Genomic DNA, 16269 nt, shown 5'->3' with positions numbered 1-16269 from the left:
GGAAACTTCTTTTAAAAAATCGCAGAGTTGGCCCTCCCTGGTGGCGCAGCGGGTTAAAGCACAGCACTGAGAATCTAAAGCCACTTCCGCATGAGTTCGATTCCCGCCTGCCCCGGAGGTGACCACATGGCGTGGCAGACCTCTCCTGACCCGCCCGCTGCTCCCCTCGGCAGTGTACTTCGTTGATCTGCCTGTTCTGCTCCCCACTCTGTCTCTGGTGAATCCTCTCACTGCCTCTGAGCCTCTGACCTGTACCCCAGTTCTGTATGCACAAATAAATAAATCTTAAATAAAAAAAAAAAAAATCCCAGAGTTGGCCCTCCGTGGTGGCGCATTGGGTTAAAGCACAGCACTAAGAAGCTAAAGCCATTTCAGTATGAGTTTGGTCCCCGCCAGCAGGTGACCCACATGGCACGGCAGACCTCTCCTGACTCTCCCGATGCTCCCCTCAGCAGTGAACTTCGTTCATCTGCCTGTTCTGGTGAATCCTCTCACTGCCCCTGCACCTCTGGCCTGTACCCCAGTTCTGTATGCATAAATAAATCTTTAAAAAAAAAATCCCAAAGCTCAGCTGCACCCCTGGCCAACCTAGAATCTCTAGATGCAGAACACAGGGGCAATAGTGTCCAATACCCCAACCCAGGCGATCCCAAGGAGCAGCTGAGCTGAGCACCCTGCTTTAAGAAACAGGGGTGCAGGGCTGAGCCCCATAGAGACGGCTGCAGCCCTGGCCGACTGCAGGGAGGGCAGGTCCCGAGCAGATGAGCAGCCAGTGGGATGCACCTGTCATGCGAGGCAGCACTGGGTGGGGTCTCATGCTCCTGCAGGGACCCTCCACAGATAGCAAGTAAGGCAACTTGACCGCCAGCAGAGCGGCGGCGCTGCCTCCCGATTCCCGGAAACCCGACCAACTACTTCAGGCTCCAAAAGCTCTCTTCTTCCTGAGCCCTCCGCTCCAGTCCGAAGACTCGTTCACGCTGAAGCAAGCCCCAGGGTCTCGGGTTTTTGCACCAACACTCCCCTCCTGGGGTGCTGCTGATATTTACCCCGTCTTATTCTCTGTCAGCCCCCAAAGACTCAGCTTGCATTCTCCCACCTCGTCTAGAAAGTCCTCCCCACTAGCCGCTGCTCTTGCTGATTTCTTTTCCCTCCTGAGTTCGCCAGTTGTGAGAGTCCATTCTTTGACTGAGTAGTGTCCCAGCGCTGGCAAGGCCTGTGCCATGATGTGTCCTCGTGGTGCACACTCCCCCACCGCCTCCCTCCCCGGCCTGAGCTGCTCCTGGGCCCAGTGGACATCCCATAAATCCTTGTTCTTTGATTTATCTCAGACTGATGCATCACACACCGCAGTCTGGGTATCCAAGTGGGTACTGGCCACTTGGAGCTCTTCTCTATGGCTATGCTGCTGCAGCCAAAGTAATTTTTATTTTCCAAGTATATACGTTTCAGGATCCCAAGTTAATAGGACCCCTCGTTTTGTCATTTAGTGTCTGCTCAAGGCTCTTTGTAGGGCCTGGGATGCTCTGCAGGGCCTGATCTCTGCCGGCCCACATAACTGAACTCAGCTGGAGTCCAGTTCTTTCCCCTTTGACTCACGCTGCTCCAGCCTCCCTGGTTCTTCCTAGAGGCTCACTGTGCTCCCTGTGGCCACAGGGCCTTTGCACATGCTATTCCCTGTGTCTTGTTTTTTTTCCCACCCTATTCTTTCCCTTCAGACCTTAGTTCAATCATCACTTCTCTGACCTCCAGATTTGCCAGCTACCCCACTCCCTGCCTGGTGCATGTTAGATCTTTCTGTGCTGTGTGCATATGTATGTGTGTGGTGTGGTGTAGGGATTGATGTCTGTGTCTATCTGCAGGACTTTGAGATCTTGGAGGATCAGCACAGGATCTATTTTTGCTCTACATTTTATCTCCAGCTCCTATTACTGTACCTGCTACATAGAAAGGGCTATGGCACTAGTTGTCAAATGTATGAATGATGAGTGAATGAGCAGAATGATGACGTCATTAGCAGGGAGAGAAACAACAATGTATGTATGGTTGGCCACTGGTTTTGCAGGCCAGGAACAAGAAAGTGGTAGCTTGGTGGACAGCCTGGCAACACACAGCATGGAAGAAAATGATGTGGGCGCCACCTGTGAATGGGACAGTTCCTCCTCACATCCCTTCCACACACACCCTCTCCCAACCCTGCTAAGAAAGTAGCCCCTGATGACACTGGGGTGGGTCGAATAATGACCCTCAAAGACTCCACACCCCAGTCCCGGGATCTGTGACTATGGTACCCCTTTGGCAAAGGGGACTTTGCACATGTGACGGGAAGGTTATTAGGGATTACCTGAGTGGACCCAATCAACACACCTACGTTGTCAAAAGTGGAGAGCTCTTCTCAGTGGGGCTGGTCAGAGAAATGAGATGGAAGAAGGAAGGGGATTTGAAGCACAAATGGAATCAGATGGAGGAAGGGCTGATCTGCAGTAGATGTCTCTAGAACAGGGGAGTGGTGCTCTGCTGATGACCAGCCCAGATGTGGGATCTCAGTCCTGCCACCGTACGTGGCATTCACCTGCAGGAACGAGCAGTGGATCCTTCCCCACCTCCTAGTGTGAATGCACACAGCTGTGCTTTAGCTCACTGAGGAGCACAGAGCTGCCCGATTTAATGTCTCTGCTGTGTGAGCCATTATGTGTGTGGTAAAATGTCCTGGCAGCAACTGAAATGGACACAGGCACTGCCCAAATAGAAGGCCTGTGCTGACTATGCACCTGAATATCCCCTGACCGCACAGGAGACCCTTGTCTCAGGGGCACTCCACATGACCCAGTGAGCTGGGCAGAATGGGCACCTGTTTGAATCAGGGTCCCTCTGAGGACACAGGATGAGAGCCACAGAGAAGCACCAGGCTTTGTGCGGCAGGACGGGAGAAGGGAGAGAGTGGACGGTGTGTCAAGGACAGGATGTCAGCACCAGGAGCTGGCCTAGCACCTGGGCAGATAGGCCTGGTCACCTGCTCACAGACCTGGCCCAGTGTTGAGCTAGTTTCCCCACCAAGAGACCGCGCTGGCTTGAGCCGGCCCCCACATGCCTGCTCTGCACCTCATGTCGGGCCTCATGGTCCTTTTGTCTCCACCACTAGACCTCCCATCACCACATCCACACTTCTCCTTCCTCTGGCCCCTCACCTGGGCAACCTGCCTGGGTCTGAGCTCTTAGTTACAAAGATGGCCGATGCAACTTCCTCGTGTGTGAGGTTTCATCGCCCACAGCATCTCCGAGCTCACCTTCGTCCTCATGGAGGCTCGGTTGCTACTCCTAAGCCAGGTGACACAGGGAAGGTAAATGAGCTCGCGTGAGGTGCTGGGGCTGAGGCGGCCACGTGCGTGGCTGTGGTTGTTTGGTGTCATCTCAGGTGGTGGCTGGAAGCTCCCTGTCGTTCCCTTCTCTTGCCTCTCTTTCTTTCCAGAAACCTTTTCTTGTTTCTGCTCTTCTCCTGCCTCTCCTCCTCAAGGCCCACCCTCTTCTCTGTTTGTCCAAAGCTCCCAGGGAAACAACGGTATTGCTACACCCAAAGTGATCCTCGGTTCTAAAACTCCCTGCTCTTGACACACCTCAAAACAGAAGGTTCTCTCAGGCCATTCTCACAGGGGCTGCTCCCCTGTCCTCAGCAACTCTGCATGGCTTCACAAGCAGGTCAGAACCCTGTAGCCCCAGCCACTCCCCCCTTCGGGGGGGGGGGGAGAAGGGGTGCTGGTTCTGTGGCTTACACCCACGTGCCTACACCAGCTTAGGTTTCCAAGTAAATAAACGAGATAAATGTGTGCCAGCAGGCTGGGCTCAAAACACATCTCCAGCTGTTGGGAACACAAAGAGAGCCGTTTCCTTAGAGACAAGTTCCTAGGAGAAGGGGTCAGTACAGCCATCTGGGAGCTCAGCAGTAGTGGACCTGAGGGTTTGGGGCACTGGCCTGGCTTAGCCTGTACCACAGGGACCAGCACCCCCCACTGCCTCCCCAGAGCAGAGAAACCCCAGGTCTGTGGGGGGAAACAGTCTCTTTTTGGTCATGTTGAGCCACTGACAGAGCTGGAGGAGGAAAGTGTCAATGCCAAGATGTGCTTTGGAGAATTTCAGCTTTCAAAGCCCCTCCGGGTAGCATGTTTTATTTATTCTCCAGACAAGCCTGTGATAGAGGTGTGGTAGATAAGACCTTGTTGTACAGGTGAGAAAAGTAAGGTGGGCGCTGGCCAAGAACAGAACACACCACATCATGGCTGTGATTTCTGACTGCAATCAAAAGCCAAATTTGAAGGAGCTAGAGCATTACTGTCTGGCCTTCAAAGAGCTGGGAAAGACAGAGATACAGGAAAACCCTTCCAAAGCAGAGTATCCAAATCTCTTGTTCGGTTTCTTTCTTCAAGAAACATGATGCGGTCCTCTCTGGTGGCACAGCGGGTTAAAGTGCAGCTTATGAAGCTATCAGTAGCCACTGAAACATGAGTTCAGTCCCTGACCAGGAGGTGACCACATGGCACGGCAGACCACTCCAGACCTGTCTACTCCTCCCCTCAGCCGTGTGCTTCGTCAGTCTGCCTGTTCTGCTCCCCACTCTGCCTCTGTTCAATCCTCTCACCCCCACCTCTGACCTCTACCCCAGTTCTTATAAGCATAAATAAATCTTTGTTGCGTTTTCAAGTAACATGATGCTTTAGAGGTGGGGCAAAACCTGAGGTTCCCTTCACAGGGCACAGTGGAAATTTCCAAAAGCAGATCTTTCATATATACACTTCCATAACTTCCAAGCAGATTAGAATGCATAGCTTTTGGAAAACCTTTGCCAATACTGGCCAGTGTTTGGGTTTCTCCAGAATTCAACTGGTCCAACATGATTCACCAAATTCTTTATGAATTAAGAAGCTGTAAATTATGCATGTTTTTCTCCCAGCCATGCATTAGTTTCCACACTCTATAGCCAAGCAGAACCAACAGGGTCCCTGAAGAGCTTGCTCCCTGGCAAAGCTGCCTCCTCTCCCCTTGGTTTCAAATGGAAGAACATCGAGTGAAGGTCCAGTTAGTGATGAATTAGTTTGGGTCAGGAGCCCAACTTGACATTTTTTGGAATTTGAAAGTGCCAAGGGCATCTAAGCAGACTATTTCACCAGGAAACTGCCTAGGGTCAGGTTACAGGCACCAGCCAGCTCAGATCACCTCTGTGTAACTGATGGGCTGGAAATGGCACAAGAAAGTCAGGCCAGGGAGAGGGAGCTGCTGGAAAGGAAGCGTCTTCTCAGGAAGGAATAGCTGCTTCTCCTGACAGCCATTCGTCCTTCATGGGCGTGTTCTGAGCGCCATGTGTCGTTTCTCTGCCCTGGAATTAAAGGCTCCTGGATTCCCACCGGAGATGTATCAAGAGCGGGGGTACATCCTAGTGTCCCTGGGCTTTGGGGTGCCCTGCTTTAAAAACCCAGGTAGGGGGCCATCACCTGCGCACCAGGCAGTCAGGATCTGACTCTGGATAGAGAGGAAAGAGCTAGGTGAATGGGCTTTTCACAGTCTGGCTGCTGTAGGCTGAATTTTATACCCATCCTAGCAATGTCTTTTTAAAATTATTTTTCTGGTAAATGCAAATGAAGACGGTTTGGAATAAAAAGAGACAAAGGTAACAAATGAAGAGAGCACAACTAAAATTCGTAGATTCTTAAAACAAAAAGGTGGTGATCAGAGGGGAAGGAAAAGGGGTGTGGGGGAACAGGTCAGTTTGCTAGGAATGGATGGTGCAGTAATGTTGACGGGTGGGTGCGACAGGGTATATACACTTCTGGAGGTGTGGAGCTGTCCCCTGCAACTTCCATAGTATTTACATAGTATTGGAAACCAATTAAAAAAAAAAACAAACTGTATCCGTAGTATAAATTTTTAAAAAAGTAGAAACTTTTAGAAAATCTGTTTCCAGAAAATATGGGGGCTAGCTATAAGATTCTTGAATACTTTGAAAAAATATTATAACAACCCTGTCTCTGTAAAACTGCATAGATGATGTCAACCAAAATTCTGTGCTCTTTGAGCTATGCTTATGGTCCAGTCCTGTTCTCCCTTTACCAGATAGGAAATGAAACATAAGGTCCAAGTCATGAAACAATAAGTTGTCTACTCCTGCCTGGGCCCCTCATCTACTCCCAGGCCCAGGCCTGGTTCCTGCACTTGTGAAATGAATTTCCTCATGCTCACCAGCACCCTGAACATCTTAACACTCCTCGACACTTTTCCATCACCTTCTAAACCACACAGCACCCCAGATGATATTATTTCACCCAGAGCAGGCTCTGAGGCCCCTCCAGCTGTATGCTAAGCAGCTCTGAGAGGCTCGCAGCCAGGAGCAGAACCGCATGAGTTTTGGCACTGGAGAAAGCAAGAGGCTTTGGAGCACTGAGATCTGGAATAATGTGGGTGAATCAGTAGACCCATCTGGGCCAGAACCCAAGACAGTGTGTACGTCCTGTGCAAGGAGAGGCCTCGGCCTGCTCTCCTGGGGTGGGGGGAAGGGGGAGCCCTGCTATACTCACCCCCTCTTACACCCTGGCCCCTGACAGGACCTCAGTAAGGCCTGTGGGCTCCTCGCAGCTGCCCTGCACCCCACCACACAAACAACCCCCTCTTTTGAATCAAACAACTGACCACCCAGGCTTGCCAAAATGAAGACAGGCTGTGAAAGAGGGTAGTTTTATTTCAAGGGTCTAATGGGACCAAAGAGATGGAAGAAAAACGTTCAGCTATTTTAAAAAAAGCAATAGACAATCTTCTTCCAAATAAACAAACTATCCTTTGAACCAGCAAACAGCCTTCACTCGGGTCAAGTTGGGGCCATATCAGGAAGGAGTCACATGTCCCTCACCCCGTTTTCACTGGCTGGCTCCCCTGATTTCTCCCTCTGCTGCTGTGGGGAGCCATGTGCTCTACTGCGGAGGCCTCATCAAAGGGTGAGTTGGTGAGCTCATCTGACACAAGCTGCTCCCTAAATGCAGAGTTGACAGTTGGGGGGAGGGCCCCTACAAATCTCTAAGGGCAGAATTCTAGAGAAATCGACCCAGAATCTCTCACATCTGTACCATAAGTGTGACTACCAGCTTTTCCAGAATATAAAGTGTGCCTTCATAACCAATCTTCAACATCTTAAAGGTTTTTAAAAATCTTTAGTTATTTAAATCATGATTGCTTCTCTCATGTTTACAACTTCTCTCGCTAAAATACTGTGGGACAGTGTGGAGACACCACGTGGGTGCTAAAAATTGACAGGGCAGAAAAACCTAGAAAATTCCCTTCAAGACCTACATGAGTATTTTCTTGTTGTTGATTTCATTTATGAAGTGGAGGGCTATGGAGGCTCTCAGTACTTTACCCCTCTTCTGGATATCGTGGCAGATGGGACTCTGATGCTATCTTGTCCTCAAAGGACTTAAGTAGGCTGTTGGAAGGAGATGAGAAAGATACTGTAACCCAGAGGAGCGACACAGATAGCAGGCACGTGGGGGGAGCCGAGGCAGAATACGAAGACTTCCCTGGACAGTCACAAAGGCTGTGCTCTGTGCGACACTGCAGTCACCATCCCACAAACGCCATTTTCAACAGCTCCCTCTGGGAGCTGAGTGTTAGGAATCTTGCGAGACTTCCAGGCCAAGCATCCAGGAGTCAAGCAGATACAGGTGTAGAGCAGGAGGGATAAGTTTGGACTTCCGGGTGCAGGGGGAAAGGGGATTGTTGAGGATGTTTGAAGGCCGATGGCATGACGCACGCATTCCTTGTTTTGTAAAGGGCTCAGCTTCTTAGCAGAGAATCAGAAGGAATCACTAATTAAAGTATTTGATTTGGGGTCATTCCAGCCACTTCCTAATCACAGTAATTGCAGTCACAATCAGGGTCTTACATGATCTGTCACCTCTAAACCTCACCTCTCTGAATTTACCTCTTCCCATTCACACCCATCACGCTACACCACCACACTACAACCCCTGCTGATCTTGGAAGGAGTCACAATCACACCTGTACTCCGTGCAGGGCTTCGCTCCAGCCGCCCCCACGCCCGCATCAGAGCTGTGTCTCCCTGATGACCAGCTGACCAGTGCACCTCTCCCTCTAACAGATGTTCAAATGCCACATCCCCAGTGTGTTCCCTGACCTCTTTATTAACACTGCAGCCTGATCCCACTGCCCGGGGCATTCTGGATTCCTGGGACCACCCCTCTACTTTCTCCCTTTTTCAAATCACTTTCATCTTCCAGCGGACTATGGATTTACACATCACCTACAGAATATTTCAAGGGCAGGAACTGTTTTTGTTTCCAAAACTGTCTCTTTTTTTCTTGGGGGGGGGGTAGTATCAATTTCAGTCAGCATTTAGTAAAAATAAATAAAAACTTACAAAGGGAATAAATTACAAGAATCAAAACTGTGGATCTTGCATCAATAAAATTTAGCTTAGAAGTTATTGAAGTTATTTAGCTGTATTGGATGGATTTTGAGACATGAAGGTGACATCACAATATACTTCAATCCATCAAACACATACTGCCATTACATTTAAAGATCACTTTCATTACATAGCATTTAAAAAAAAAAAAAAAAAAGCCAGTGCCTCCCTGGTGGCCTAGGGCTTAAACTTAGCACTATCACCTCTAAGGCCTAAGGCCTGAGCTAGATCCCAGCCAGGGAGCTGACCCACACGGCGCAGGAGACCTCTCCTGTCTCCCCGCTGCTCCCCTCAGCAGTATATTTCAGTGGATTCTCCTGTTCTGCTCCCCACTCTGTCTCTGGTGAATCACCCCAACCCCTTCCCCTGCACCTCTGGCCTACACCCCAGATCTTCTATGCAAAAATGAATAAAATTAAAAATAAATGACAGAATAGAAGTTCTGGCATTTTGCTGAAACTGTGATGAGTGGTACTTTTCTCTAGCTATAAGGAAGGTGCTGGGCCCCTCCAGGAGGGGCAAAGACTGGCACTTTCCAGTGGTGGGAATAGATCAGCATGGGCCCCTTAACACTTCTTCTCTTTCAGCTAGTGCCTGGCAGCGCAGGCTGGATCCAGGTGAATCCAATGGGTTCTTACAGACACAGCACCGAGGATTTCAACCTCCTAAGGCCAGGCTCTGTGATACTCAGCAAGCTTTTGTCAACCCAGGTCACAAACATGAGAGCTGTGCCTTATTCTGGCTGAAAGATGCATATCTCGCCCTCCTCCATTGTTATCAACCCTGCATTGTGGAAACAATTATTAGGACAGACACTAAAGCCCTAAGGCCTGAAACTGGGTCCAGAAAAGGCAGTCAAATTTTGCTTGAGATGGTCTGAAAATGTTTTGTGGCAAGAACCTGAGAACTACTCGTCAGAGGATTCAGAAAGAGTGTGCCACAGTCTGCCCAAAAATACTTTGTCCGAGGACAGGGAAAGTCAGCTGTGGTTGGGCCACATTCATCTGGAACCTCAGGGTCCCCTCTGGCAACTCCCACAGGGCAGGATTGCCATGAGGCTTGACAGGATGAGGCCAGGGACAGCTGTGTGACCACCACCCCCCTCAGACACACCCAAACACATCTCAAGCAATAAGTAGCACCAATCAGAACGACTCTCTACAGGACCTAAACTCTAGCACTACAGGCTAGACGAGCAAAGCAAGATTAGAAAGTCTGTGGGTAGAACATTCATTAGGGGAAGGGTCCTCTGGAACAGGTTCTCACTGGCCACACCTTCGCCCTGAGCACAAGCCTCACTCTGTGGCCCGGCATGCACCTGCCAGGGACGGCCGCCCTGTCAACACGACAGCACTTACCAGGTAGCGTTCCTCCTGCCTCATGCTGGGGGTGCGGATCATGTGATTCTGTTCCCCTCTCCAGTCTCCAAAGCGTCGGAAAAAATAGTTGGATAAAAACCGGCTGACGGGGTCTCTGATGATGTTGATGTAGACGGGCTGGTCTCCTCCAAACCTAAGAGATGCAGACATGGGCTCATTACAACCCGTCACTTTGGGAAGAAAACAAAACCCACCGGCTCCCCATAGGTTAACATATTCTCGTGAGGCAACCCCACCTGCCAAGGTTCCAGCATTTTATGATCAGGCAGGAAGTGGAGGTGGTAGCACCTGCCCAGGCTTGTGCAGAGAGGATGTGGGGACTGTTTCCACAGTGGTTCTAGACTCCTATGGTACTTGGCAGTGTGCATTTATAGGTGTCTTGTTTCCTCAATGGGCTGTAGGTTGAGGAGGGGCTATGCCGGCCACTGTGTTGCAGACCCACTGGCACACTTTGGTCCTCAGAGAAAGCTTCAGTTGACTGGCAGGTTCTGACAGTCTCACTCTAACTCAAACAATCTCAGGGAGCTTCTCTGCAGTGCAGGGATAAGAACAGACAACAGCCCCTAGCTGCTCAGCGTTTAGCTCGTTGTAAGTATTTTATGTGTCAGAATTGACTCACCAAAGCCTCAAACCCCTTTAGTGGTATTGAACCCATAATTATCCCTATATACACCTGGATAAAGGACAGGGGAAACTGAAGCAGGGAACGAGAAACTTGTGGTTGGGCCAGGATCTGAACCCAGGTGGTCTGGCTTCAGCATCTTTAAACCACACTTTGAACCATGGAAAGAAGATTCCAGAGTTGAGAAAAGTAATAATATGAATACACCAAAACCAAAGTAATTATCTTTGAGTGACAGCCAGGGGTTTGAGATAAAAATCAAACAAATATCTTGGTGTTCTGCTTTCATTCCTCTACAAAGGGATTAAGGAATGTACTGAATGCTGGTCCAAGGATATGACCTTCCCAAGGGAGGATGATGAGGTTGCTTGGATTTTTCTTAAGAATTCCTTCCCAATCTCTTCAACTATTCAAAACTAATGGCTATGCAGAGCCTGGGGAAACACTCTGGGATTCTGGGCAGGGATCTTACTCATCTTCTCATAAAGATGCCCAGACTTTCTTCCAGAAAGAGCTCAAAGAAAACAAGCTGACAGTCCCACCACTCTCCAGTTGGTGGACACCATTCACTGCATCTGCAGACCAGATCACTGGCACCTCTTCAGTGATGGACCCTCATCCTGGTGCCAGCCTCTGACCCCTCTTGCCCCACGCTCTCTTCTTCAGTAGTGCGTGTACTATCTGCCTCTCTTATCAGACTTAGGCCTTCTGAAGCTGGGAATGGAGCCATTTAGCCTGTGTATGGCACACAGGAGGGCCTGTGTGTATGCTTCTGTGATCAGAGGAAACAGACATAACCAGCCGCCAGTCCTTCCTCATATGTTAATTTTATAACGTTGTCCCCAGCCTATTTGCATTTTAAAAGAGGCTTTTTAGAAAAAAGAATCCAAAAGAACAAACAGGAATTTCGGTGGAGGAATTTCAGGCACTGAGACATGTGAATGATATTCTGGATTCCTCGTAGGGGCCATGTTGCCCATCAGCAAGGTTAGCCTTGTCAACAGGAATTCTTTTAGTTTCCAGATCCAGCTGACACTCATGCAACTGGATGAATATCAGATATATCAGAAGTCACTGATATATCTTTTTCTTTTTCTTTAATTTGGGTTTCCTAGCTCTGATAAACCGCAACTGAAGCAATAATGCTAGGGATTAGGAAGACAAAACATGCACAGCAGCTGTGAATGCAATTAAATTCTCAGAAATTGCATCATGCTTTTAAAGACCTCAACTTTATTTCAATCACCATGTGAGTCAATACACAAGCTTCCCACTTGGACATGGGCCCAGCTTGACCACAGCCATCTTCCACTGAAGGACACAGGTGTGTGCACTGACAAGACTTGTTGACCTTGGCTGACTCCTTCCAGTATGTGTATTTTTGTCTCAGTACAAGAGAACCAGGATAATTTCCCAAAGCAGAAGTTTTAGATGACTCAAAAACTGATGGACAAGTATCAGATACTATAACAGCCTCTCTCTAGAAATTTCTGAGACAGAAAAGTAATAGTGATTCCAGGCTGTCAATCTTCATGGTTTTGTTAGGCCATGAAGCTCTGTCCCTAACTGCCAAAGTCTATGGCAACATGTGAGTTATACAAAAGAAATCCAACTGCAGCCATGTGTCCCCATGCTTGAGAAAGAAAACAAATTTCACACCCTCATTCCACCTCAATCAGGATTGATTTCTCCTCTCACAATAACATCTAAGTGCTAGTGAGAATTCTGGGTGAACTTTAGAAGGTCTCTGGATCATCTGAACCTAAAGCCTATTGCAAGAAGTCTTCACAATCTATCTTCCACCCACAACCCCCGAAAGGACAACACTGTCCTACTCTTAAAACCTGTGAAACAAGATACTAAATGTGAAATCCCTCCTATTGTCAACCTGAAAAGACGTTGGTGTCTCCTGAAATTCTTTTTATACCCATTTTCTATGGTTTGCGTTACCCCAGACAAAGAATTAGCTTTTCTTCATATGCTTTTACAACTTTTAGGGTTTTTTTTTTTTTTCAGTTCAATTTAACTTTTTTTCATTTTTCTTTTTGAAATTACTTTAGTATTTGTTTTGAGACAGCTCTCCCTTCCCTTCATATGTCCAACCTCTAATTTGGTCATTATGAAGCTCTAAATTTTGTTGCCATCACAGAGAGTCCGTTCACCTTCTATGATTCACTTACCAACACACCCTCTGCCCTTTGTTCATCATACTCTTTGCTTATGTGAGGCTCTATTTTAAGTCAGGTTAGATAGCAGTTCTTTCCCGTTCCACTGACATTTGTTCAATGGCCATATACAGCAATTCTTAAATCACCATTATGGTCCTCCTTCCAACTCTCTGCAAATAGATCAGATTCTTTTTATTTTTGTTTTTTTTCATGAGAAGATGAGCATCCAAAGAAGGGTATTCTTCTCTAGAGATAATAACTACCTGATTCTCATGTTTTTTCATGAATCACTAAGTATCTCCCTCTGCGCGTTTTCTTCCCCATCTCTCCCACACTGCTACCTCAATCTATCAAACTGGCAACATTAGATCACTCTCCAGCAGCTACACAAATCACTGTGGTAGGGATTTTAGGGATACTTTGATCATAATGCTAAAGCTCTCCACCTGGAATATTAATGCACCGATTAAAAAATAAGATTTTTAGTTCTGAGACGAGAACTATTCTAGAGAAAATAAGACTGATCTTCCTACTACAGGAGAATTTTCTATGACTAGAGACAGTTCTTCAAAGCATACATTTTTAAATATTGTGGTGAAATATGCCGAACAAAATCTCTCCATTTTTCAGTACACGAATCAGGTGCTTTCAGTATATTTACAGTGCTGTCAAGCCATCACCACCATTTGACTTCAGAATTCTCTCATCATCCGAAACTGAAACTTTGTTTGGTAAACAATAAAATTTCTTCCCCACCCTGCCCCCACCCACTCCCCTACCCCTGTCCCAGCAACCTACTCTACTAAAAGCAGATTTTCTTTTTAATCTTCTGCCTTGAAAGTAGAAGTTACTGATGTATCATTACCCATGTTAAAAGTTGAGAAGTGGCCCTCCCTGGTGGCGCAGTGCACTAAAGCACAGCACTAAGAAGCTAAAGCCACTTCTGCAGGAGTTTGATCCCTGCCCCGGAGGTGACCACATGGCGTGGCAGACCTCTCCTGGCCCACCCGCTGCTCCCCTCAGCTGTGTACTTCATCCATCTGGCTGTTCTGCTCCCCACTCTGTCTCTGGTGAAGCCTCTCACCGCCCCTGCACCTCTGGCCTATAACCCAGTTCTGTATGTATAAATAAATAAATCTTTAATAATAAAAAAAAAGCTGAGACGTACCATGAGCCTAGATACCCACAGTTTGGAACCTCATTCAGTAAGAAAGAGAAACTTTGAAGAGAAAGGCCCTTGTGGGAAAAGGATGTAATGGGGGGAGGGAGGGTTCAGACAGAGAAACTAACCCCAGGAACCAGCCAGGGTGTGTTGGGAGATCATCTCCATCCTTGCCCTCTGGTAGGCTCTGGGGCCATGGCTGCCTGGGCCAGGGCCTGCTTTCTCTGGGGACAGTGAGGAAGAGTGCATCATTTTAGAAGGGTGAGTCCAGCAGTGTCCACCTCTTTTACTAACCCAGCTTCTGGGCGGTGTTTAAGTAAGTAAGGAAAATGTTCCATGACCAATAAAAACCATTTTTTAGAGATGTATTTATGCATACAAGAACTTGGGTGCAGGACAGAGGTGCGGGGGGTGAGAGGATTCAACAGAGACAGAGTGGGGAGCAGAGCAGGCAGAACTACTGAAATCCACTGCTGAGGGGGACAGTGGTGAAACAGGAGAGGGCTGCTGTGCCATGTGGGTCAGCTCCCTGCCAGGGGATGGAACTCATGCTGCAGTGACTGGGGATAAGTTGGTAGCTCTGAGACTTTAACCCCTGTGCCACCAGGGAGGCCCCTAAAAAAGAATTTTTATTCTGTATTCTCCTTAAAGTTTAAGGCTTCTGTCATTATGAAAGACTTGCAGGTCACAGTATTAAAACAGATGACTTTGCTAAGGAGAATAAAAGCAAAATCAATATTTGAATTGTGAGATTAGCAAGATCCGCTTTGTTTTGTTAATGCATGCCATCAGAGGGCAGACTTGGCTCACATCAATAATTAAGCTTTTGTTTTTATGAAATTAAATTCTTAAGAATTTACTAAGAATTTTTAAGTGTTAATTTTTGTAAGAGCCAGTCCCTATTAAAAAGAAGGCAAGAGGGCTCTCCCTGGTGGCGCAGCGGGTTAAAGCACAGCACTAAGAAGCTGAGACCACTTCCGCATGGGTTCGATCCCCGCCTGTCCCGGAGGTGACCACATGGTGTGGCAGACCTCTCCTGACCCGCCTGCTGCTCCCCTCAGCAGTGCACTTCGTCGATCTGCCTGTTCTGCTCCCCGCTCTGTCTCTGGTGAAGTCTTTCGCCACCCCTGAATCTCTGGTCTGTACCCAGTTCTGTATGCACAAATAAATAAATCTTAAAAAAAAAAAAAAAAAAAAAGAAGGCAAGAACATGCCCAAAGGGTCGAAAAGGCTCGCCTCTGGGCATTCCATCCTGCCTACTTAAATGAGTGCTGGATGTTTAGATGCTTTGCTTCTGGAAGTTTGTGCTGGCATCAGAGACCCCATTTGAGATAAATGAGGAAACAGACATAGAAGCAGAAGAGGGTGAGAAGGACCTGGCTCAGCAAGAAAATGAAATCAAGCAAGACCTAAGAGAAGTGGCAGCAGATAGTTCGTACATTCATCTCTCTTATAATTCACTTGGACTATTTTCACAGTGTTGAACTCTGATACAAAACAGTGCATCTTGGCAAAACCCACATTGGGATTTTGAGGGGAATTATTTAGAAAACAAAGCATAAGTGGGGGCAAGAGGAAGAGAACTTGCGGTCTGTAACGGTCTCTACGGACTGTGAATCTAAGACATACTGTTATGTTGGGAAGTTACGTTTTCAAAAATAGTAGCTCTTCAGGTTACGTAAACAACTAGGAATCGAAAATGTGAAACCACACATGCAAATATTAAATCTCCTACTTAAACATCAGAGGAGAGTAGCATCCGTTAGTTCAAGCTAATTTTCATTCCACTTTCCAGGTAATCCTGGTGACACATCTGTCTGGCCTGAATTTTTAGGTAGGCAAATACTGCAGAAAACCTCAGGAATCCAGACTGAAGTCTGAGACTTGTATTGAGCTGGGACTGTTGATCTCCTCTGGCAGGAAACCATCCCCAAGGCAGCTACAATACACCAGGTTAGTCTCATACTATCACCTTCATGGTTGAATTAACAAAACTGGCAAGAGCAAAATGGTTCCTTCTAGCTCTAAAATAAAAAAGGAAAAATCAAGAATAGGACAATATACCAGGTGATGAGTAAATGAGGCACCAAAAGTTCACAGGATGTACATCGCACTGTTGTGAATTTCAACGTCAGCACATCATATTTAGTGGGGGTGAGGGGAGAAGAGATAAAGGACAAGACTATGCTTTGGTGGCATTTCACAGATTCCGAGCATGCATAAAAACAGATGCAGGGACAGACTAGACTCTCACTCTTGTATTTTGAACTTTTATAACCTGTTCACCACCAAGGATGTTGCTGCCTGTTGAGGAGGCAGGATGACTAGAAATATCAAGGAGATTAGGCGGCAGTGTTAATTGTTCTCTTAGTAACCTCATTATCTTGAGACAAACAAACCAGAAGCCTATTAGCAGTGATCAGGCAGTTTTGTTAGCGCCCTTCAATTATCTCTGTTAAAGCAAAAGTAAAACAGAA

At 47.5% G+C, this 16269-nt stretch overlaps 1 protein-coding gene across 1 annotated transcript in view; it reads right to left on the bottom strand.

The window, feature by feature from the left end:
* UST (uronyl-2-sulfotransferase) overlaps nucleotides 1–16269 on the bottom strand; it is a 172934-nt gene that overhangs the window by 85304 nt on the left and 71361 nt on the right. The window contains exon 5 of the mRNA XM_012735049.1: nucleotides 9820–9973. Within this exon, the coding sequence (XP_012590503.1) occupies nucleotides 9820–9973 (154 nt within the window). The remainder of the gene's footprint in view (nucleotides 1–9819; nucleotides 9974–16269) is intronic.

Source organism: Condylura cristata, unplaced genomic scaffold (genome assembly GCF_000260355.1).
Source record: "Condylura cristata isolate star-nosed mole 26May11 unplaced genomic scaffold, ConCri1.0 scaffold00001, whole genome shotgun sequence".
Classification (NCBI taxonomy): Eukaryota; Metazoa; Chordata; class Mammalia; order Eulipotyphla; family Talpidae; genus Condylura; species Condylura cristata.
The sequence above is the reverse complement of the archived record's forward strand: the minus strand, read 5'-3'. Positions and strand labels throughout refer to the sequence as shown.